Source organism: Enoplosus armatus, chromosome 13 (assembly GCF_043641665.1).
Source record: "Enoplosus armatus isolate fEnoArm2 chromosome 13, fEnoArm2.hap1, whole genome shotgun sequence".
NCBI classification, from domain to species: Eukaryota; Metazoa; Chordata; class Actinopteri; order Centrarchiformes; family Enoplosidae; genus Enoplosus; species Enoplosus armatus.
In genome coordinates this window covers 10,915,235-10,938,780 of record NC_092192.1, presented here as the reverse complement: position 1 = coordinate 10,938,780, position 23,546 = coordinate 10,915,235, and the positions used below count along the sequence as shown (strand labels likewise).

The 23,546-nt window shown below is 39.2% G+C and overlaps 2 protein-coding genes, 1 long non-coding RNA gene and 5 other non-coding genes across 9 annotated transcripts; 1 reads left to right on the top strand and 7 right to left on the bottom strand.

Annotated features, from left to right (window-relative positions):
• The first annotated feature begins 2,592 nt into the window (after positions 1-2,592).
• nsrp1 (nuclear speckle splicing regulatory protein 1) lies at positions 2,593-7,109 on the top strand. The gene is made up of 7 exons (XM_070917344.1): positions 2,593-2,631; positions 3,681-3,771; positions 3,978-4,034; positions 4,176-4,304; positions 4,547-4,754; positions 5,200-5,302; positions 5,424-7,109. Exons 1-7 carry the CDS (start codon positions 2,612-2,614, stop codon positions 6,214-6,216), a joined length of 1,401 nt encoding a protein of 466 aa, XP_070773445.1. The 5' UTR covers positions 2,593-2,611; the 3' UTR covers positions 6,217-7,109.
• Positions 7,110-9,831: 2,722 nt separating this feature from the next.
• LOC139295449 (calpain-2 catalytic subunit-like) lies at positions 9,832-17,116 on the bottom strand. The gene is made up of 13 exons (XM_070917643.1): positions 17,070-17,116; positions 12,902-13,160; positions 12,720-12,807; positions 12,498-12,613; positions 12,264-12,397; positions 11,935-12,127; positions 11,779-11,853; positions 11,516-11,601; positions 11,322-11,393; positions 10,632-10,789; positions 10,324-10,481; positions 10,161-10,172; positions 9,832-10,038 (listed from the first exon to the last, which is right to left on the bottom strand). The coding sequence occupies exons 1-13, from the start codon at positions 17,114-17,116 to the stop codon at positions 9,832-9,834; spliced, it is 1,605 nt and encodes a 534-aa protein (XP_070773744.1).
• A 1,771-nt stretch (positions 17,117-18,887) lies between these two features.
• LOC139295707 (uncharacterized) lies at positions 18,888-22,059 on the bottom strand. 2 transcript variants are annotated; one of them, XR_011598425.1, is made up of 9 exons: positions 21,830-22,059; positions 21,276-21,354; positions 21,041-21,079; positions 20,777-20,843; positions 20,583-20,646; positions 20,315-20,379; positions 19,567-19,622; positions 19,323-19,378; positions 18,888-19,008 (listed from the first exon to the last, which is right to left on the bottom strand). It is a non-coding gene; the product is annotated as an uncharacterized lncRNA (long non-coding RNA). The 2 variants fall into 2 exon arrangements; XR_011598426.1 differs by having other exon boundaries at positions 21,041-21,075.
• Positions 19,453-19,526, bottom strand: LOC139295862 (small nucleolar RNA SNORD65). The gene has a single exon (XR_011598439.1). It is a non-coding gene; the product is annotated as a small nucleolar RNA SNORD65 (small nucleolar RNA).
• Positions 19,702-19,779, bottom strand: LOC139295857 (small nucleolar RNA SNORD49). The gene has a single exon (XR_011598434.1). It is a non-coding gene; the product is annotated as a small nucleolar RNA SNORD49 (small nucleolar RNA).
• Positions 20,462-20,535, bottom strand: LOC139295863 (small nucleolar RNA SNORD65). The gene has a single exon (XR_011598440.1). It is a non-coding gene; the product is annotated as a small nucleolar RNA SNORD65 (small nucleolar RNA).
• Positions 20,923-20,996, bottom strand: LOC139295861 (small nucleolar RNA SNORD65). Its single transcript, XR_011598438.1, has one exon. It is a non-coding gene; the product is annotated as a small nucleolar RNA SNORD65 (small nucleolar RNA).
• On the bottom strand, positions 21,158-21,229 carry LOC139295856 (small nucleolar RNA SNORD49). The gene has a single exon (XR_011598433.1). It is a non-coding gene; the product is annotated as a small nucleolar RNA SNORD49 (small nucleolar RNA).
• Positions 22,060-23,546: the final 1,487 nt, after the last annotated feature.

Genomic DNA, 23,546 nt, shown 5'->3' with positions numbered 1-23,546 from the left:
ATTGGGGGATTTGTGAGACAAATAAAACAAGAATGATCAAATTGATGCAGCAGTGGCCAAAATATCTTGACTTTTAGTTCCTAGTATTGGCGATTCCAAAAACACTGGATCCTACATTATCCATAGTACAACTGACAAGTGTCTCTAGACCCTCCATGCCTCACGTCTTTCACACTGTAAACCCTCTGTTTGTAACTCAGGCTTTTCACAAAAATATTTGAAGTCTTCACGCCCAAACCAAGATAATCCTGATGACATAACCTGAGTTGTTTTTTCAGACTGCTAAAAACTCTCTACAGAGCCACAGAAGACATTATGTAAATATTTTTACAGGCTGAGTAGTAGTCCTCATGACAAGTAAACTGATCTTGATTTGCATGCTTTATTATTCTTACAATTTATTCATTTGCATAAATTACACATCTTTACCAACTATTATTATGCATTTTATCAATTTAATGCATCGATACTAAGCCCAGAGATGTGACCAGGTCAACTTGTGACCAAACTTTAAGTATCAAGTACTTTTCAGTAGTATGAGTTAACTCTCAAGTCACTAGAACCTAGGTTAAGCCAGTTTATAAAATCATTTTATTTCCATGTATTGGTTTAAGAGAGTTAGTCACCATAGTAATATAATCTTACATATGAATATGAGCTTCAGTGGGTGCAGTACTGACCAAGGGAAAACGTCAGGTGATATTTCATGACTCCTGAGTTGTAAGCTGCCCGTCTGAACCTGCACTGCTACACTGCTATCTTCACTACCTAAGGGCACAGATCATGGATAGCAGCAACCACAGCCTGTCACAAACCACACTCTCAAACTTTAAGTATGTGTCATCACCACATGTATCACAGCCCAGATACCAATGAGTGCAGGTATGCACAGCTCCAGCACTACCACTATGATTACAGCTGGTGTACAACCTGGTTTCTCTCCCCTTTCCTCCTACATACATTATACTAGCCTGATAATCAGACTGAATTGCCAAAAGATCACAGATGTGGATGGTGATTCAGATGCCTGGAGCCAGGCTAAAACAATATACAATAATTCAAATTCACCATATTGGCTTGTTGTCATTAGAAGTGTTTTAGTTCTACATCATAACACAAAGATAGGAAGAATGTACCTTTCAGTTATTGATATCAGAAAGGTATTTGGTCAGTCTCTTCACATTTTTTTTTCACCTTAACTTTACCATTTATAGTGTATAGTGTTATAGTTAATTTTATCACCACCCCATCCATTCATCCGTCCATCAGGCAGCTTTGGTCACTCTGTTTGTACCAGAGGGATTAGCACTGAGGCCAGAGATGAGATGAGATGGAGATTACGACAGAGATAATGGTGTTTGGATTTAGAGTCACTCGGAGGAGGCAGTGGGAATTCAAAGCTGCAGCTTTAATCACAGGTGCACCATGTGCTCTCTGATCTGATTTAAGGGAATGACTTACCGCAGGTTTAGAGCAGAGCAGCTGAAGGCACTGAAAATAACAAATGACATGCAAATAAAGTGAAATGGGAGAGTTTCTTTCCTGCAGCCACAGACTGTCAGTCGTCGTTTCCTCTCCAGTAATAGCAGACTCACTTTCATCTTTTATCACAGTTCATCTTTTAAAGAAGCATTTCATGTCATTGACTTCCCACAAAGTGATGAGCCCCTGTCTGCTCATTGTAATTGCTCTTAATAATAAATCCATCGTAACCTCTATATGTTGTTCGGTGAATAGAAACAGATCTATTGTAAGCTTAGTGGGTCATGAGATGAACTGGACACATATGAAGGGGACACAGGATGATTACCAGGATAGTAAATATCTAAATTCTGCTAAACAAAATGATGTATATTTTTTGTACTTTACTCTTTTTTATTTTGAAATACTGTATAGTTTTACCTCATCAGGCCTCTAAACATTGTTACTCTTCCATTACATCAAATTAGATAGATATGCACACTATCTGAAATGTAAAACTGATTTTTGACACTATCCTATGTGTTTTGCAAGGGATTCATTAGTGTTAACCAGATTCATTCTGTTATCCTCAAATTGTCTCATATAACCCATGTGTAACATCCTTTAGCAAGTTGGCATTTCACAACTCGGACCTGGTGAAACTTTCGACTTTTACTTCTCTGGATTTAATCATGAAAGTGTGCTCTGTGCACAGACACGGCCGTTGCCTGATCTAATTATGTTATTTGCGAGAGGAGCAATATCGCCATCTATTGGTAGTAGGAGTAGTAGTACTAGGCACAGTAGTTGGCACAGGCATCTATGATAATGTGCTTTTTATGTCACAGTATTTTAGTTATTTTGTAATAGCCCAAATATTTCACAAATCAGAGATAAGTCACATTTAGCTCATTGTGGTCACTTGCTTCTCTCTGCCAATGTAAGTCCACACATTCGCAACAGGCGGACAAAGCCATATATAGCGAATAGAAGCAAATATTATTATTATAAAAAATATAAGTATCGGTAATTTGTGCAGTAGCTATGTTCACATGGCTGCTGAAATGTAACCTAGCAGAACTTGTCATGGGAAAGTTTACTAAAATATTGTGCCGAATCTGTCGTGTTCGTTCACAGTCAGCAGAGCAAGATGGCGGTCCCTACAAAACAGTAAGCGAGCAAACTTGCTAACGTGATTTTGTTATCGTGTTATTAACATTAAACGACAACTGTTTCACTTGGTTTGATTATAGTTATAGCCACGATAAAGAACTTAAACTGCTGTAGCAGCCGTGGTGTTACAGCTCAGGGTTATTTGTAAATTCGGTGGTTCTCATTGCTGCTCCTGCAGCTAGTTAACGATATGCTAACGTTATGCTAACCTCTCTTATAAATCAGCTAGTTAACGTTTACAAAACCAGGGTCCGTATCGTTTGAATAATGCTTCAAATAATCACATTGTTATACCTGCCATATATTTACCAACTACTTCTTCGTGTTTCCAGAAACACTGCTGTTTTTTAATTTCGATTTTTACTCGCCTTACTAATGGCGATCAATTAATACCACTTCAATAGCTAACGTTAGTCATTCCAGCTGCAGTAATTTGGTAGATTTCGCGTAGGTTTGATGCGTTTTCTGTTTGTCTTTGTGATGCATGACGTTTTTCAGTCTGGAAAGTGCGCTTAACCTTACGCTTGCAGAAAGTCTCATAAACATGAAATGAACATATGAATGAATGGTAAACATAAACATGGCTGCTTTCGCCACTGGAAAATGGAAAAGAAATTCGCTCTTTGCAAATTTCTGACAGTATTTGGAATGTGTAGTGCTTTGATACGATTTGTGTTGTCTGTTTCTAAGATAAACTCTATTAATATTAGCATTTAAATGACACGGAGGCGTTTGTTTCTAAATGCTGGAGACAAATCTAATCCTCACAATTTTACCTGTGCTTCACATTTGATATTGTACATACATAGCTATATGCAACTCACCAAGAATGATCCTTCGTGTATTGGCATTGTGTATATTTGGATTTGGACCTTATTGATATTTTATATTCGCACTCTCTCCTACTTTGTACTGCAACTGCTGCACAACAATTTCCATTTGTCCCAGTGAATTAGGACTTGTGAAAGTTTTTACATGTGAAATGTATGTGCAGATTACTTTTGTAGGATAGGGTTTAAGTAGCCTTGCCTCCTGATTGTCCACAGGTACGGGCTGATCTTGTCACAGAAGAAAGGAGTGTCAAAGACAGCAATCCTACAGAAACCCTCAGTGTTCGGAGATGACTCAGATGATGAGGTGGGTAAACTTTAGGATTTATCATAAGCAGGGCAATATAATTTGTCTGTTGTCGTTCACCAATCACTGCATGTGATTCATTATTTTCCCTGTTATAGAAACTAAATACATTTCTGTAAAATAAATAAAAATAACTCATATCCAGGTATCAGTTGGAATTTTAGCAGACTTCTGTCCAAATATATTGAATATGTTTTGTTCCTCAGACCTCAGTTGGGGAGAGTCTGCAGAGAGAAGCTGTCAAAAAGAAGATGATGAAGCAGGTGAGAGGAAGAATTAAAAGACTTTATGTGACTTGATCCACTTAATTTTATAAACTGTTTTAACTTTTTTGACAAACACAGTCATTCCTCTGTGATTTACATTTCTCTGGTCTGTGTCTGTCTTTCTCTCTCTGTCTAAAGACACGTTTGGAGATGCAGAAGGCCCTTGAAGAGGACAGCACCGTATATGACTACGATGCTGTGTACGATGACATTCAAAACCAGAGACTTGAGAGCAACAAAAAAGTTCTGCGAGGCGCTGACAAAAGGGTATTCTCACTTATTTTTAACACTTGATGTATTTGTCAACACTTGGACTTCAGCGTAATCTAATGGTTAGAAAGATTGCTAAAATATGTTGGACACTGACTCAATGTGCTGTGGAGCTGCTGTTCAGCTGATATTGAATTGACATCCTAACATCCTACTGATGAAGAAAAAGCAAAGTGTGAGCTAGAGCATCCTCATGAACATTAATTTAATTCATTTTTGTCTGTGTCTCTTTATTCCAGCCAAAGTATATCCACCAGTTAATGAAAGCAGTGGAGGACCGAAAGAAAGAACAAGAACGAAGGGAAGAGAGGAAGATCCAGAAGGAAAGAGAGGCCGAAGGAGAGCAGTTTGCCGATAAAGAGGCTTATGTCACCTCCGCTTACAAGCAAAAACTGCAGGAGCAGAAGGAGGAGCAGGAGAGAGAGAAGAGAGAGGCAGAGATGGAAGGTTAGACCGATACTTTTCAACTATTTCTAGGCTGCAGGCAGACAAGATTTTGTTGTAAATTATATGGTGAGACTTTAAACTCCAGATGTTTCAAACCTTATATGAATGTAGCTTAAACTGGATCAGAATCAGAAATACTTTATTGATCCCCGGGGGGAAATTGTACAATTTCCCAAAGCAACGTTTTGTAATCCCTAAGCAATCTTGATATTGTACAAAACTATTTTTTCAAATATTTTATTGAAAGCAGAAAAAGTTCAGGAAGGTAAGTTCACTAGATTCCTTCAATACATTTTATTGTACCAATGCGCTTTGAGAAGTATCTCCTTCATTAGGGCACACAAAGCATGACTTGAAGAGATGGACTTAAAAATGTTGTGGAAAATAGGCCACTGTATGTGAAACAATGTAACTCATTTGTTTGAATTGCTTGTGTTTTGCTTAGCTGCTTTGGATGTGAAGAAACAGAAAGACCTGAGCGGCTTCTACCGGCACCTGCTGAATCAGACTGTAGGAGAGGAGGCAATACCAGATCGCTCAGCAAGCAAGTCAGTCATAGCTCGGCCGTACTCGCTCATCCATGAACACAACAAGCACATACATATTTAAAAAAAAAAAAAAAAACGATTCTGAGCCATTAATTGTAACTCTCGGTTTCTTCTTCCACAGAACTCAAACCTCAAAGGTTTCAAAAGACACAGAGAGGGGTTCGCCTGTTCCCTCATCTACATCCCATGATAATATCCCAAGTTCATGCAGCGACAGTGAGGAGGGGCACGAGCAGAAGTCTGGGTTCAGCAAGCCTGCGGCAGGCTCTGCACACTCAAAACGCCAATACAGACAGAGGTCGCCTTCATCAGGGAGTGGAGAGGAAAAGGAGAGAGAGAGGGAGAGAGACAGACATAAGAAGAGCCACAGAGATCAAGACAGAGACAGAGGGAGGGACAGGGACAGAGATAGAGATAGAGACAGAAACAGGGGAAGGGAAAGGGACGACAGACACGGAGGAAGAAGAGACGACAGGGATAGAAGGAAAGACAGAGGCAGAGAAGATGACAGAAGCAGAGGCAAGGGGGATACAGACAGGGAAGACAGGCATGGGAAGAGGGAGAGGAGCCCTAAAGAAAGAGAGAGGGATAGGAATGGGGAAAGAGAGAAGAGGAGGAATCCAGATGAAGACAAGCGGAGGGACAAAGATCTGGAAGAAGAGAAGGAGAGGAGGAAGGAGAAGGCAGTGAAGAGGGAAGAGAAAGAAAAGAAGGAAGCAGTCGGAGAACACAGAAAGGAAAAGGAAGATGAACAGAGACAGGAGGGTGAGGAGAAAGAGGAAGGCGAGGAGAAGGCAAACAAGTTTGCAAAGCGCAGCACGGATCACACAGTGAGTTCGGCGAGGGACAGGTACATGGCCAGACAGATAGCACGCTCGGCCTGTAAGACATATATAGAGAAGGAGGAGGACTGAGAGCTGACCAGCACACGGCACAAACATCCCTGAATTGCCCGTAACCTTTATCTCAGTTTAGAGGATAAGGCTAAAGTTATTCTATGTTTTCATTTATTTATTTTTTCTCCAACAAATCTCAAGAAATGACCAAAACCAACAGAGTTTCTTATGTCCGTACTTTCTGACTTCACTGCCCTGTTACCCATGCCCATTGGTTCTTACTGAAAATGTAAATCTTTAAAAAAAAAATAAATAAATAAATAGTACATATGTTTGGGACTAATTTCAGCCATGCATTAATACCCATTTGGTACACTAGTGAGTTTTTACAGCACTAGAACAGTGTAAGTAGAATTGACTCAGAATAAACTGCAGGAACATGTCACCCAGTGCAACAGTTAGGTGTTTTTCATTGTTTTGGACAGTAGAGGTCTGGCACAGAAGAATAAGCAATGTCAGGCTTTGGCTACACACACAATACTTGTTAGTAGGATCAATTCATCGTTTGTTTTAGTCTTTTCATGAGATTTGTTGACAATAAGAGAAACATTGAATATTGTCACCCTTATCCTGTAACCGCCGACTTCACCATACACTGCAGAGGACAGGTTCAAACAGCAGAGTGTGCTCATGCTTTTTAGTGACAAGAGAGACCTGGACCTTGAGTAGGTGGATTTTTGATTTATTATTGTGAAAGAAAAATGCTGATTTGTAAATATGAGTTTTGACAGAGCCTCTTGAAACATCACAAAGGAATGAGTGTATATAGGAAATTTTAATTTGTGCTTAATTTGGAAGATGGATGAGCTTGGATGACGTGTGAGCCAGTGATGTTGCGTTTGATCACTCTTTGAGGATTTGTATCTTTCTGATGTAGTCAGTGATGATAATAAAACAATTTCTGGTCCACAGTTTCTTCTGTTGCTTCCTGGTTGTTCTGCAGTCATTTGCAGTTTGCTGTTAATGTGTGCAAGAATGAAGATTTACGCTCATAATTCAGAAGGTAACAACGTTTATTCCGCAGATCATTTGATCACAGAAACGTGTTACTGCTTTACAGGTTTTGCACAGGAAGACGTCATTTCTCGGAAAGGCAGCGTTTGGTTGCAGAAAACTTCTCTTGTGTGTCTCCTGTGCTCCTGTGGCAGCTTCGGTCTAGTTGTACAGGGAGACGTTGGAAAACTGGAAAAAAAAAGGAAAGGCTCTATTATTATAATAGCCACTACTATTCGACAGCTTTAGCTACTAGTTACTCTACATGTTTTAAGATTTTCCACACTAAACATGATACATTGTTACACTAAACAGTGTGTAAAACAGTTCAAACTAGGCTCAACTCGACCAACCACAACTGTAAAATGATATTTATACATTAATGCACGGAGGCCATAATGCAATTCTGCATTATGAGTACTTTTTCTTTTGTTACTTTACATACATTTGACTTATAATACATAGTTAAATTAAATTTTCAATGCAGGACTATTTGTACTTTTATACTGCAGTATCTTCAGTAGGTGATGTGAACGTTTCTGCCTCACGTCATCTGTTTGTATGTTGGATGTCTTGAGAAAGACAAGAAGAATACGTGCATAAGTGGCATTAAGTGGAAATAGACTTGCCTCTGCCCAGGTCATGTGGATCACTCCATCAGATGATCTGTCGTTGAAATCCTCTGTAAAGAAAACAAACCACAAATATCACTTTTTTGAACACAACATTTAAGGTGGATTTAGTTCTTTAGCCCCTCTTTATCCAGAACAAACATAAGCCTAATTTCTCAAAATGTTGTGGTTTTGAAAGTGATGTGATTGGTGGTTGCCATGTCACTCACTTGACACCTTGTCCAGGCGTAGCATGAGAGTGATGAAGTTCTCCATGGAGGTGGATGAGAAGCCAGAATAACGGAACATCATCAGCCTCACTATGCCATCGTTGGTGTCCATTCCTGGTACAGACACAAGTAGAAAGTCATAAGGACTGCAGTTACAATTGAGAATATGAACCATGTTCCCCTTTTCTTGTATTGGTATAAGCTTGTTGTTAAGTTGTTGTTAACTTTAAATGTATAAATAGTGTTACCTGCAGCCTCGATTGCCTTCTGGGCCTCATAGTCACTCAGGGATCCACTCTGATTCAAATCGAAGCGATGAAAGAGTTTCTGCAAAAAAGATTAGACTACTCTTAAAAACTGTACATCAGAGACTCAAGTCCATGTCTACAATTATGAAAGAAGTGTCTCAGGGAAATAAAAGTCCCCAAAATTTAGATCAATTAGTTGAAGTAGGTCTTCATCGTGCCCATATTTATCATCTATTTATGTATTTGTATTGTATTACCTTGTATTCATTAATTTTCTCCCAGAGAGTTGAGAATTCAGTGAAGGTCATCTTCATCCTTTGGTCGATCTTTGCACGTTAAGGATGTCTCATTAAAAACGATGAAATTTAACAATTGAATCCTGATCAAAATATTTGATTTTGACAAAGTAGATTTGTAAGTTTAAATATTTTCATTGTTCTTTTAAGGATACATCCACCATAGCTATCATGCTCCTGCAGGTATCCAAACCAAAGCCGTTCCTGGTCCCTGTGAATGGCAGACGCAGAGAAAGTCAAATCCTCAAAAGTAACTTGAATTAGTATTTTGAATGTTTTGAAAGTAGGCATGATATAACCCAACTCACCGTTAGGGAAGTTGTCAGTCAGGAGCCTCCAGAGCTGTCTGGCACTCAGCTCTCCATTCTGACAACAGACATGGAAACAACACAAACTGTGATCAAATGATAGCAGGAAAAGGAGACATGAGATTTTCAAGATTTAAAAGATTTAAAGACAGGTAAAAGTGCGAAAAACACCACACCTGATCAACGTAGCGGTTGAACATGGCACGGATGGGATCCCTGTCAGTGGTCTCATCCTTGTCATTGTCTGTCTCAGTTGGTCTCTAAAGATGAGAAGTTAATGCATCAGGCATGAAATTGGCAAACAATACTTGGTCTCTCTAACTTACAGCTAAAGTATGGACTACATTTGTTTATTTAATACCTCAGGGAGAACCAAGTCCTCCTCGTCGTGGTCATGATCATCATCTTCATCATGGGCACTGGATGCAGAGGAGAATGTGTTAAAAATCTAACTCCTACACCAACAGCCACTTTCGATTAGGTTATTAGTCTTGTTGATTTATTCTCAGTATTTCCTGATTTAAATCAGGAAACAATTCTAATTATAGAGTATATTTTATTAAGGCAAAGCTTTTTCTTCAACACCAATGCACTGAGCAAATGGTCAAAACATGTTTATTTTCCCTAAAGTAATGTATCAAAGGCACTAATATCAGCCCTACGTCTACATGAATCTTATTTTGGTTGGTCTAAAAGTAGTAAACATGGTGGAATTGGCCCTTAAAATAACCACCATGTTTAAAGTAGCTTCTCCCCACCTTGCTAAAACCCCAAATTTCCATAAACAATGACCTCAGTATCCTCAAAGATAGCTTTGACCCTGATCCATTGTTACTTTAAATTATATGAATCATTTTGGCAAAGCATAGGTCAGATATTATATACAGAGAAGTCCTTGTTCTGTTATCCACTGGGACCTACAGTATATGTCAAATATCAGTAAGTCCTTACGTGATCTTAGCGTCAGCCTTGGTGAAGACAGTGAGAACGAAGTCTGCAGTCATGTAGGGTCTCATGGTGGAGGGGATGATCACATACTCTCCAGGCTGCAGACTATGCTGCTCAATCAGATCCCTTTCATAGGTATAAGCCTGTGATTGCTTCATAGGCCTGTTTCGTCTAAAGAAGGAGGACCCCAGGCGTCCTTTTGGTGTCTAGAAAGAATGTGAACCTTATTCAATATAATGAAATGGCATCAAATTGTATTATTCAGGTTATTTAAATGTAGAGTTTCTTTGCATTGTGTCCACAGGAGGAGTGTGGTATTTGTTCTTACCCCTGCTGGAACCTGTTGGATGTGAAATGGGAAGAAGAATGTCATTATACAGTTCAGGCAAAAATGCGTGTCACAGGAATAGCCTAAAACAATATTCATACATGATAATAAGCATTTGTATTCAATCATTAGTTAATATTTAACCAAAATTCGGGATACAAACCTGATAGATGGTAAGTCCAATTGGGAAGGATCTTGTCTTTTTGCGATACTGCTGCTGAGGTTTCTGCATCAGAGAAAGCAAGACGTTTTTGTCTCCCTGCTCCTGCTCATCTATGATAGCCACCTGGATGCGATACTGAGGATTTGTCGCAAAGGTATCTACAGGGGACGAGAAACATCAACAAAGCAGATGACACTTCAGAGACAGTTTGGTGGTTTTTGTGGTTACACATAAAGGGAAAAAGGCACAACAAAACATCTTGTCCTTGCAGTTAGAGTTAAAGGTAAAAAAGAATGAATTGGGCTCACTTTCATTCACGTTGCCGCCTGCAGATCTGCCTGCTACCCAGCTGCCATCATAAATCATGCATTTCCACTGGCAGGAGAGGTCTCCGTCGATAAAGTTGGGGTTCTCACAGCAGATGGACAGCATCACGAAATAGTGACAGAAGTCCTCCAACTCCATCCTGACAGATAAAAGCAGGCACGGCAAGAGAGAGAAAAGAGAAAGGCCAGAAAAGAGACAGACATTTAAGCAAACATACTGCAGTGTACATCCAATCTAAAGAAGAGACACAACTACATGGCTGTTAGTTCTACTGTACATTCAAACTTTATCCATGGAGAATAAAATGTTTGCTCTTGTCCACTCATTATCAAGCCTCACTGTTTAAAGGCACCCTGTGGTTTTTGACCACTAGTAGGGCTATGGAGCCATGTTTTCATGACAAGGAAGCACATGCGCGCGCACTGTTTCACACTATTCCACTGATGGACAGTTGATGGTGGAAACGTAGTGCTGTGCAAATTGCAAGCTAGCAAACATGGATGTAAATAGTGTAGGTTATTCAAAAAAGTGGCTTTACAAATATTTTACAAGGAGGGAAATACTTTCATCACATTTGTCAGACCTCAAAGCTTGAGAAACATGGACTGTTCACACAACCGTTTTTGTTGACAAGAAAACTTCACATGGTACTTTTAATGTAGCTAATTTACCAGAACTCTCCATCGTTGCGGTCGAAACACTTTTCCCGATCTTCTGGGCTCACTCTTTGCCACAGATCTGACCTGTGCACAAGAGGAAACTAAGTCAATGACAGACTTCAACATATTGAAACTGAACAGTTTTGTTTCTTGGTTTTTCTTTTATTGCTTGCACATATGGGTGGAAGTATGATTAATTCAAGTACTTGTCACTCCATTTTTGGTTCCACTCCGTATGGCCCCAAGGGTTCATGACTCGCACCAGCTTCACTTTGGAGCCGTAATACTCAACCTAAAGGTGAAATTGACAAATTAAATCAGAAACTTGTAAAGCTTCTAGTACGGCATTTCCCGCCAATACCAAATGATTTCTGACAAAGTCTTGCTGGCAATTAAACTCCTATGGATCTTATTTTAACCCTTCTCCTCAGTCGCCATATATGCACACATTAGCAGCTCCACAGTTTACCTCAGTGACTGCTGTGACAGAGTAGGCATGAGCATCCACCAATCCAGTGTGCGCCACAGTGTTCACCAACTTATCCTGAAACAGACGAAACAGTTAAATCGCCCCTTTGACTTTGATATTTTTTAATAATTTTTCTGCTAAGAAACTGGATCTTACCCCTTTCTGGGCAGTCCCACAGCAAACCATTGACTTGCAGCCGGTGGCTCTGCTCAGTGAGAGCCACAGCTCTTCGTCATGGCCTGCAGAGTGGGCCTCCCTGAGTTGGTAAGTCATGTGCACGCCTCCACTGAAATCCTTGCAGGCCTCTGATGGCAACCCAGCGTTCATGTCTGCGTATGAACCGCACACTCTGAGGGAGACAGAAAAGAAGGTGTTTGCAAATGCCGCCTATGCAGGTGGTTGTCATGGAAACTGCTCATCCATGGTGAGATTAAGAGTTTAGCTAATCTAGCATTTTCAGTCTTGATTCTGGTTAGGTTTCGTACTTGGCGTATGCTTTCTCCAACAGAGGAACCCAGAACTCGTTTCCACCTTTGGAGTGCACAGACAGTAACCTCTTGTTGAGTGTTGGCAGGAGGTCATCAATGACAACATCCATCCACTTGCCGAACCTCCAGAACTGACAAAGAAAGGACGGGTAAGAACTGAAAGTCAGCTGATGACCAGAATGTATTGTGAAAGCATTGTTTTAACACATTTCTGTATCATTAATCATTTACCCTGAAGTGAAATATCCCCGCATAGTTACTGAAGGACTGGTCCATAGGCACAACCTGCACCATCAGACCTTTCTGGAAAGTCAGTGAGGAAATTGCAGCCAGAAACCAGCAGTTACCTGGTAAATGAGGAAAACAAAGACTTTTCTCAAGCACTGCCACATAGTTTTCACAAACATTTCATTTTTCATTTTTTATTCTTCTAGCTGTAGGATCTTTGCTTACCCACACTGCCTTGACCAAAGTCAAATCGTGAGGCTCCTTTTGTACAGAAAGACGGCTCATTGTCGTTGTTTTGTACTTTCAAGATGTCCTGGTCAATAAAACAAAGGGAATAAATCAGATGTAGACAAACACATATACATGAGAAAAATCTTTACAATGTAGGAAGAAAAAAAGTATTTTACTGCTGGTCGAAGCCACTCCACTTGCTTTTCTTTCCAGCTGGGCAGATCAGGCAGGTCTCCCAGAGAGGTCTCATTAGGCGGGAAGGTGTTGTCCACAAACAGCTTCCCTCTGCGGAGGTAGTTGTCTTTCAGCTGTGCATAGTCTTGGTAGTTGAACTTGGCAGGGTTGGAGGGGCTCCCCTCACTGCCATCTTGGTAACGCAAGTTGATGATAGAAGTGCAAGTTCCAGGCATGTTGACGAGGGCGTTCAGACAGACTCTGAGACACCAGAAGAAAGACAAAATAAGAGAATTCAGAATCTCATTTTGAAATGCAAAAGCTGTGTTTCAGAGATGGGTGGGGATAATTACCTGAGAGACAGCTGCAACCAACTGCTGCTTCCTTACAAGAGAAGTGACTTGGAAGTGCCCAGTCTGGTCTTTGCAGCAGACTGTCCCTCACTTATATACACAATGTCTTACATAAGTCTGGAGTCAGACCCGCCCCCAAGAAGGTACAGAAAAGCTAAAATTACAGGGTCTGGGAGGTGAAAACTGTTTTTCTGGTATAAATTATCACCTCCACCTGTCATGTCAGGCCTGCTACAACTGCACACTATTTCTTGACACGGTGAAATTCACATTTCACATAATTGTATCCTCTTTGTACTTATTGTGTAGACCTTAGCACTGAAGGAACTGCATACTGGGGGTTATATTACAATATATTACAATAAATTCTACCCTGAACTTTAAATATAAATGTATACTTTGTGTTTTTCTTCTGCTATAAGTGCATAAACTGGAGTTAACTTGTTTCATGATCATTTAAGTTTAATAATAGTAGTAACAGCTGTAATAATAACTAAAATATGACTACTAATAGCAATAACAGCTTTAGTAATAACAGAATTATGACTTGTAGGGATGAGATATATATGACTGTTGATATAGTGAATCAGAAAGCATTATGTGTGTTTAAGAATGTAGTCATAAATCATTATAAATACATTATAATTCACCATGAATGCCTCCATAACGCACATATAGATGTGGTCTTCATAGAAAGTGTTACCAATATAATAAATATATTAGCATTAATCTGTTATTTTGGCTTTGTGTGTCACATCTTGTGAAATCTGCCTCAAATAATTTTTAAACCTACAAAATGCAGCAGAAAAACTTCATGAAAATGCTGAGATATGTAATAATGGTCACCTCTTTCTGGAGGAGTCGACTCGTGTTTGGGTGCTGAAATATGCTACAATGAAAAAAATAGAGAAAAATAGCTTTCACATATTAAAAGTGAGATTTGGCACCAAATTAAAAAAGAAAGTCTGCACCCTAATTTATTTTAAGGGTTATCTTGTGAGTTCAGGATGTCGTAAAATCTAATCAAAGTACATACCATGTCATTTCAATAAGATCTCAATGTTTGTACAACAGTCGGGGCACGTTATTATTCAACCGAGTTATTTCTCAGACTTAAAAAGAATCTGGGGAATTTCTGTTTGCTCAATACTATGATGGTGGGATTAGTGAGACTAGCCCCTGGCAAAATGTTTTCCTGAGAGCTGTCACGAACATCACAATCTACAGCAAAAAAAAAAAATAAATCACTCCACATATAGGTTTTAGAAGCAAGGATTAAAAAAAAAAAAGGACTGAAAGAAAATGCTATGAAAATAAAATAAAACATGTACTTATGACATTTATGGCACAAACATGCAAATAGTTGAATATTATAACCTTCACGAACACGTCGTTTTAAATATCAGGGCTGCTGTGAGGGATTGCATGACAGATACAAAGGTGTTCAACCAGAGAGAGCAGAATGTAAAGATATAAGTACCAACGCCACTGTATCCGTGCACACCTGCTGCAGGAACACTTTTTGTTCTGCCAGTAAATCCTGACACATGACAATAATAATTCTCTCAACATGTTCTTTACTGTTCGATTTCTTTCTTCCCCGAGCAGGTTTACAGTCGCCCTTGGGACAAAATGTGTCTAGATATATATCTATGACAGCTTCACAAAAAGTTTTCATTCAAACTTTCATTGCTTGAATCTTCCTCTAGTCTTATGCACACTGTAGTAGTAAAAATAAAAATGTAGAAAAAACCTGAAATGCAACATGTTGCCTTTTTAAAACCTTATGCCTGCAGAAGCATCTAGTGGTTGGTTGGTTCTGTACCAGTTCTCCAGGCTGTAAACACACGTTTTTGACACTAGTGACAAAAAGTCATAAAATATTTTATGCTCTTTTTTATGCTTCTTCACAAGGTTGAAATCACAGGTATACCCAGAAGGAACAAAAGCTTCTCTTTTTTTTCTTCCTGACATGTCAGCACATGTTTCTTCTGACATATGTTGTTGAGAGACTTTGTGGACTTTCGTCTGCCCGTGAAGGTAAAGGTATCAGTTGCCCCAAGGAAAAATTCTTGCTAAATAAGATGTGAACACCCTATGCTCAAAAACAAGCTTCCAATTATCCTCGTCATCTCACTCACATTGTGTTTTCACAATGATTGTATAAAGCAGAGCATGGAGTGGAGGTAGGAGTAATTAAAGACTTAGAAGAAGTGTTTATCTTGTGACATACGTTGCTGAGAGCCAATGTGGACTTAAGTCTACCTCTGTGAAGGTAAAGGTATCTGTTTCCCTTGGGACAAATTCTTGCTGAATAAGATGCTCAAAAACAAGCTTCCAAATATGCTGAAATACTCAATGAAATACTGCAGAGCAAAGTCAGAAAGTGCTGATGAGCAAAGAAATATGAGCGCAAGTACAATCATCTGCATGAATTAAACGCATTTTAAAGCATGCTTTTGTAGGCATGATTGTAGGCTTCAAACATAAGATTTCTTTACTCAATCTAATAACACTGTAATTTGCGGTAATTGCGGTAACAAGATGTTGACAAAAGTTCGAGCTTATTAACAGGTGCCAGCAATGTTTGCCAGCTTTTCCTCCTAATAGCAGAAAGCAGGAATGTGGAAGCAGGTGTTTCAAAGGAAGATGGATAACTGATTGCATACTAGCAAATTATGGTCGATTTCTTTCTTCCCCAAGCAGGTTTACAGTCGCCCTTGGGACAAAATGTGTCTAGACAAGATATATATCTATGACAGCTTCACAAAAAGTTGCTCATAATTTGCATATAGCGCTGCAGTACTACATGCAAATAATCCTAAGGAATTGTTACGTATTGCACAGTCAGCACAGGAGGTACAGATGTACAGATTTGGGTGCAAATCAGACTACAAAAAGTAGGAATTCTGTATTAGTGCATAACTTTCATTGCTTGAATCTTCCTCTAGTCTTATGCACACTGTAGTAGTAAAAATAAAAATGTAGAAAAAACCTGAAATGCAACATGTTGCCTTTTTAAAACCTTATGCCTGCAAGACACATGTAGTGGGTGGTTGGTTCTGTACCTGTTTCGGCTGTAAAACACACGTTTTTGACACTAGTGACAATGTCTGTACAGACAAGTCGGAAAAATTAAATATTGGATCTTGTTTTATGCTCTTTTTTTAATGCTTCTTCACAAGGTTGAAATACATGTGAATGTATACCGTCTTGACATGTCAGCACATATCTTGTGACATACGTTGCTGAGAGCCTCTGGGGACTTAAGTCTGCCTCTGTGAAGGTAAAGGTATCAGTTGCCCTTGGGACAAATTCTTGCTGAGTAAGATGTGAACACACTATGCTTAAAAACAAGCTTCCAAAAATGCTGAAATACTAAATGAAATACAGCAAAGCAAAGTCAATAAGAACTGATGAGCAAAGAAATAATAGCACAAGTACAATCATCTGCATTCATTTGACACATTTTAAAGCATGCTTTTGATTGTAGGCTTCAAACTGAAGATTTATTCACTCAATCTTATTACGTTGTAATTCGTGCTAATAAGAAGTTGACAAAAGTTCAAATGCCGGAGAAGCTTATCAACAGGTGCCATCAATGTCTGCCAGCTTTACCTCCTAACAGCACAAATCAGGAATGTGGAGGGGAGGCTGTCTGGAACAGCAGGGGTTTTAAAGATATATGGATAATGGATTGCATACTCGCACATGCCGCAAAAGAAAGAGTCATAAGAAGTTACAAAGCTGTCAGTAAAAGAGGAGTTTTGTATGGGCTTCACTGGGCTGCACAGAGGCCTGAACTCAAGTCTTTTACCCTTGCATACGTCCACTCCTAGTTTTGCTCTGGATGTCTGTGTTCATGTTCATCCCACAGGTTAGGTGGATGTTTGGACAGCGTGTAGCTCATGTGCGCACCCCCACTGAAGTCCTTGAATGTTTCAGATGGAATAATAGCAATCATGTCTCCATTAGATCCACAAACCCTGAAGCGAAAAACAAACGGGCACATTTGAGTTTAACCACCTGGAAACTTTTGTTGTTATGTGTTAACCTTTGTAGTTTGTTTCTTTCCACCACTTTTTGCTTTGCAGCACTGAGTCCTGCCTGTTGTGGAATGGAAGTCCAATACTCACACTTAGACCACATGTAAGTATGTGGTCTAAGTGGTCTTCCCAGAGAGTTGTGAGTTTGCTGGGAAAGCTATATCCTCAAATGTCCTCCCCTCAATGAGCTTCCTTGAGACGCTTATAGTCTTGGCCTTTAAATTTCACTGGGTTAGAAAGGCTCCCTTCACCTCCGTCCTCATAGAGGGAGTGAATCATCTTCACGCAGGTGGATGTCGTGATGGAGAGCAGTGGCAGAGGTGTCTGGAATCTGATAGACAGCAACTGGGCAACAGCTTTCAGGTAAAACTGAACTTAGCTACTTAACAGTAGAGTAAAATCAAGCAATGAATAACAAAAATTACAGGATTTACTTAAAGTTAGAGCCTGGCGACGGTTTCAAAGTATAAACGCAGTGTGACAGGATCAGGAAAAGTGAAAGTTATTTATACTCATCAGATGAATACCTCAGTGTCAGATATACAGTTCAATGCAGGTGAATCCACTGCCCTGAGCCAGATTTGGCAGAGGATCATTCACAACAGGCATTAAAGTGCCTTATAAATTATGTGCACACAGACACACTGAACACAAATGGTTAGTTACATGGTTTGACTACAGAACTGATGGGCGGTATGCAGGGATCAACATGGCTGCTTCCTCATATTGAAAAGCAAAGTCACAATCTCGAGACGTGCATGTGAAACATTAGGCGGGCCTCAGGAGAGGATTCGAGTTCAATGACTGTCAGTGCATTTAAGCCTTCCTTGTATAAATGTTACAACAGCACACACTCATTCACTTGCATTGCGATGTAATGTAACCAAGTATATTTACTCAAGTACAATACAAGCACAGTACTTGTACTTTACTTGAGGGAAATGACACCAGACCTGCATAGCCATGATGGACATTTTAGTTCATAAAATGTTTGTTCTGCATTAGGCTACGAATGCCTGAACAAAACCCCTGCTGAAGAACAGGTATTTCCAGCTTTCTTACTTCATCACATGCCATCAACTTTAGGATCTCTAAACTTCTCATTAACAGAGACATGGTCGTACTGGAGTGTCAAGATGCTACTTTAGCCTTAAATCAAAGTCAGTATATTTGATAAAGAAAATGTGAAAACTAGTGTGGGACAAACCAAATTTGTATTTAAATGTTTAATCAGAATAGAACTTTGTCTGGAAAATTCTTAAGTTTCACCACTCCATAAGACCATGCATGAGGAACATGAAGTCAGACCAACATGAATGTAGGTACATGTAAATGCAGTTATTAAACATGGATTTGAAGACATGCTAGGTGCACAATTTAATTGGTCAGAAGCACAACTTACTGTTTTTTGGTGGTTTAATCGCCTATAGCAGGGATACTAGACTTGCTTTGCCTGGGGGCCAGTTTCACAAGATAACGAGGCCAGGGTTGTGAGGATCACTGAGTATTTTTCTACATACACCTTTAGGCATGCTTTTTAAGAGGTGGGATTGCTTGTGTGTCAGTTGAGGCTCAAGACATTACAAAGGTTTCAATTATCAGGTTGTTTTGAGACTTTATTACAAACATTTAACCAGTGTAAAATGCTTTTCCACAAACATGTTGACATCCATCTTCAGACCAGTGTCCATGAGTCCTCCACGAGGCCATCTGAAGAGAGGGAGCCAGATTAGACTTTTGAATTTTTACAAAGTAGTCCAGACACATCAAGACACAAACATCTGAAGACCTGCAATAGTAAATCAGAGCAGTTTCTTTGCAAAGTGGCTTCTCTGGAACCAATTTGTCATGAGTTTGAGTGGATCTTGTTCATATTTACAGCTGCAATGAACCACTTTCCCCTGCAGGGGTCATCCTGAGGAGCCCCTCTTAAACTAGAAGGGATTTTGAGTTTCTGAATGACACTTTAACAGTCCTCCAGTTTACTTAATTCAGCTAACAAATTAATCACATTGATGTCTTACCACATGTAGCTTGCAGGCATACTGAGGCAGAGTCACTGCAACGACTTGATCCAATTCTGAAGGATAAGACACAGGAAGTTAGTCCTCAAATTATTTCATGCAGATGTAGTGTGTGATGCTGCCATCTAATGTTCAGAAAACCAATGATCACCACTGAACAATCTGCCGGTAATTCCAGCTATTTCAGTTTAGATTTCATCACAACAATAATCAGCTATTTGTGTACTACAGCTTAAAAAGCTACCTGTCAAATTCACGAGAGTAGACTCAGGCAACAGGACCAGACTGGCAGAATGACTTCTGTAATAAACAAATGTGGAAAAATAAGAACAAAGAAATACTTTGAAAACCCATGTAGCTTTACAGTATAGCCTTAAAGACTCAGAAAAATGGATTATAAACAATCGTCAGTTGTCGCATCTGACGGCACTTCCTATTCCAGGTTTTCATCACTGACAAAGCTACTCAGGGATCACTTTCCTTTGGGCAAATAAGCTTTTCAATGAACTCACCATTATACAACATGAGCCAAAGCACTTGTATTTAGGAGTTGGCTGTATTTAGCAAATTAACACTATCAGATTACATTTGTCCAAACTATTGATCTCTGGACAAAGTGGGCCATGTTCTGAGCCAGGAACAAAGCATGTGATTTAGACTGATTATACTTTCAGGATCATGTCATATATATGCTGCTGGTGAAAACCAGGGCAGGTCACAGACACCTACAGTTTGTGCAGGAATGACAGTTTTCAAATCTTCTCCATTTAGGCCCAGATCAACTGGTGACCAAGGGCAATGTCAACTCTGATCCGACTGCGGCAAATCAGTCATCACATGTGATTGTGTTCCCAGCTCAATGCAGAAGCTTATGCTATTCAATGTTCAAACATCACTAAATTAGTGTTTATTGCACAAAGGTGAGCTCATAAAAAAAAGCTTATCTGACTGAATTTCAAGATACAGTATCGAACAATTCAAAATGAACTTACAATGTGTAGCTGCAGCCTGTCAGATGAATCACTTCCTTTGTGGAATCCTAAGTAACCAGCTCAACCTTGAGAAACCAGAACAAAAGTCAAAAAGTTGAAACACATGCACTGATAGTCCATTCGATTTTTTTTTTTTTTGAAAAAAGTGTTCAGAAAACCAATGATCACCACTGAACAATCTGCCGGTAATTCCAGCTGTATCAGTTTAGATTTCATCACAACAGAAAAAAACAATTGCCATTTTTTATGATAGATTATGCAAATTTACCTGCATGAAGTGAATCATCTTCAGTCAGCAGGTTCAGTTGAGTATATGCAGCGCTGCATGGCAACTTGTAAGAGATGGGGGGGGGGGGGGGGGGGAAACTATTAGACAAGTTGTAAAGAAGTGCAACTCCATGACTTGAGGAACACATTCTGCTCCAGATTAAGTACCACTCTAATGTGAACATGTTAACTTACCCATCATGCAAACACTCAGCAGGTACATTTTCCTGGCCTTAACATCTTATGGCAGCTCACTTTTCAGCTACATAAGATGACAAGGTTATGATTTGTTAGTGACATTCAATCCATTTAATTTGACATGTAACATCTACATCATTAATGTTCAGAAAACCGAGAGTCACCACTGAACAATCTGCCGGTAATTCCAGCTATTTCAGTTTAGATTTCATCACTACATTTGATGGTTATGGCACATTTTAAGTGTATTATTAAACCAACCTGAGTCTTGACATCTTGAATAGCCCCATTCTGACCTGTCTTTAGAAAGAAAAGTAACTTCAATTAAGTTTGTATAAATTGTTTATCAACACAGAATAAATTGCAGTTTGAGGCTCAGAACAGTGAGTATGAAACATCGTCAGTTGTCGCATCAGACGGCACTTCCTATTCACAGTTTTCATCACTGACAACAGCATCAAGATCAGATAGTTTGATTTATTTCACAGTCACTCACCTTTCAGAGACACGAGAGCCCATATATCCAAAATGGGACTTCTTATACTTGTGCAGAGAGCTGCCAGACCGTAGTCCATCTGAGGAAACAAGACAATCATTATTTAAAAAAACAAATTATTAACAGTACCACCTTCGACTACAGGCAGGCAACATGACCTATATTAGACAACCATGTGGCCATTAAGACTAAACATGATTCAGCATCTTGGTTTGGATTCAACTTTGACACAAAATTTGAGCTCATTTGTTAGCTGACCGCAATTACCCGTTTAGTTATAATAGCCACATTGCTGGTAATTTTACTTCCATAATCTCCTCAGAAATGGAAAACAGCCATGGCTTAGGTTTAACCACATTGTTATGATACACATTTATATTTTGTCCATTTTAATTTTGACAAACACCCATAAAGTAGGCCTTGAAATGCACGAGTGTCTTCAGACTTTTAGAGGAAAAACAAGATTATAGAATAATCAGTTCAATGTTTGCAGTAAGACACACATGCTCTTAGCAAGCGAGGCTGAAAGACAACAATAACAAATTCAAACTCACTGTCTTTTTTACGGCCCATCTTTCGGTCTTCTCCACGTGGCTGCCTGAGGCTAGTCGGGACGATGCTAACGTTATACTTTAACTAGTAGACATGGCGTATTAACTTAAGTTACAAATTACTTCTCAACTAAACGATTATTTTAACGGTTAATACTGTGACGTTGTATTTACTAACCACTCTTAAAAAATATATACAGAAATGCCGGGGGACCTCGTAGTTATACAGGCGATAGAAGACTTCAAAAGAGGGAATCACGTAGTTGGCGAAGTCTTTATAGCCTGACAGTCGCAGGATTAAGACGTCACGGTCTTTACTTTTCATGGCGCGCCACAAACTGACGTGAAAGGCGCTCTGTCGCCCCCTGTTGTACCGGAGTGTGAGCATCATGACTTTATGTTAAGTTTTTGGAATTTATTTAGTGTATTTGTGTAAAAATAATTTAAAATGTAATTTAACTGATAATTACCTGAAATTTGGACTCACTTTAAATGACAAGAACGCTGAACTTTATGTATGTGCTGTACTTCTACTTCAGAACATTTCTGTACTTTTTACTCCACTACAATTAATTGCCCCCCAAAACATTACGTATATACACAGTATGTAAAGCAGTTCAGATTAGATCAACTAAATCTGCTGCTTATACATTAGAACATAAATGCAGATAATAATTATAATATATTACAAAACTCTGAGTGAGTAGATCTTTCAAATGCTCACCTTCTTTTATAACATATCTAATTGAACTTGTATTATTCTCCTAGGTCTACATGTATGAAAAGTAAATATATGGAAGGTTACAACTATAGGTAACTAGTGACTTGTTTAAATCTACTCTTTTGTGTTTTTACATATTAATAACTTCTTACCTCCCCTTGTGTATCAGCTACTCACTACCCTCTGCCAAGTGAACACGCTAAGAAAATAAAAACTTTGAATTAAAAACATTCATAACAAAAAGAATAGAAAATGTAGCTACATGTTATTTGGGGTTACATAAATGAAGCTATTAATCATCAGTGAGTTGAGTTAGAACACCCTGCAGCCACAGCGTGGCGCTGTTTCACAGGTTACTCGTTGGTTTCCTTCACTAATTACATGCAGAGTCTCATTAATTGTCTGTCTGTCTGTCTGTCTGTCTGGAGACTCAGTTCGTTGCTGTGAGCATCATTTTGTTCTGGATTTGACTTCCCGGCAGACTTTGGATATCACATCACATCTCCAGACCCAGAACACATTTCCTCCAACATTTTACCGTTCAGCAGTTTCAGGTAAAGTTGTTAAACTTACTTAAACCCTTCCGCATTTAGACTGTTTTTCCTATCCTTTATTTGCAAATAAACTGTTTCTAACTCACCTTCCGTAAACTTCAGCCTACTTGGCCAATGAGAAATGTCACACAAACAAAACGCTTTTTGGGTTACAGTGTTGCCAAATAACAAGACAAGTATCTTCATTTGATGTCACTTCTTAGAATCCATTGAATCGTGTTTATTAATATGTTGATGGTAGTTCACTGCAAAGTGTTTCTGCGTTACTGTACACGCTGCATATATTGAAACCTACATCTTAACTTTCTGATATTTGATCTCAGGACAAGTTGGAAGACGTTCATTGTGTCCTTCCCTGGTTTTGTGGAAAGAGTGGTGAGAGAAAATAAAGAAATAAATAAAGTTAAGTGTGTGTTTGCTGTCAGTGAGAGTGGCAGCTTGAAGA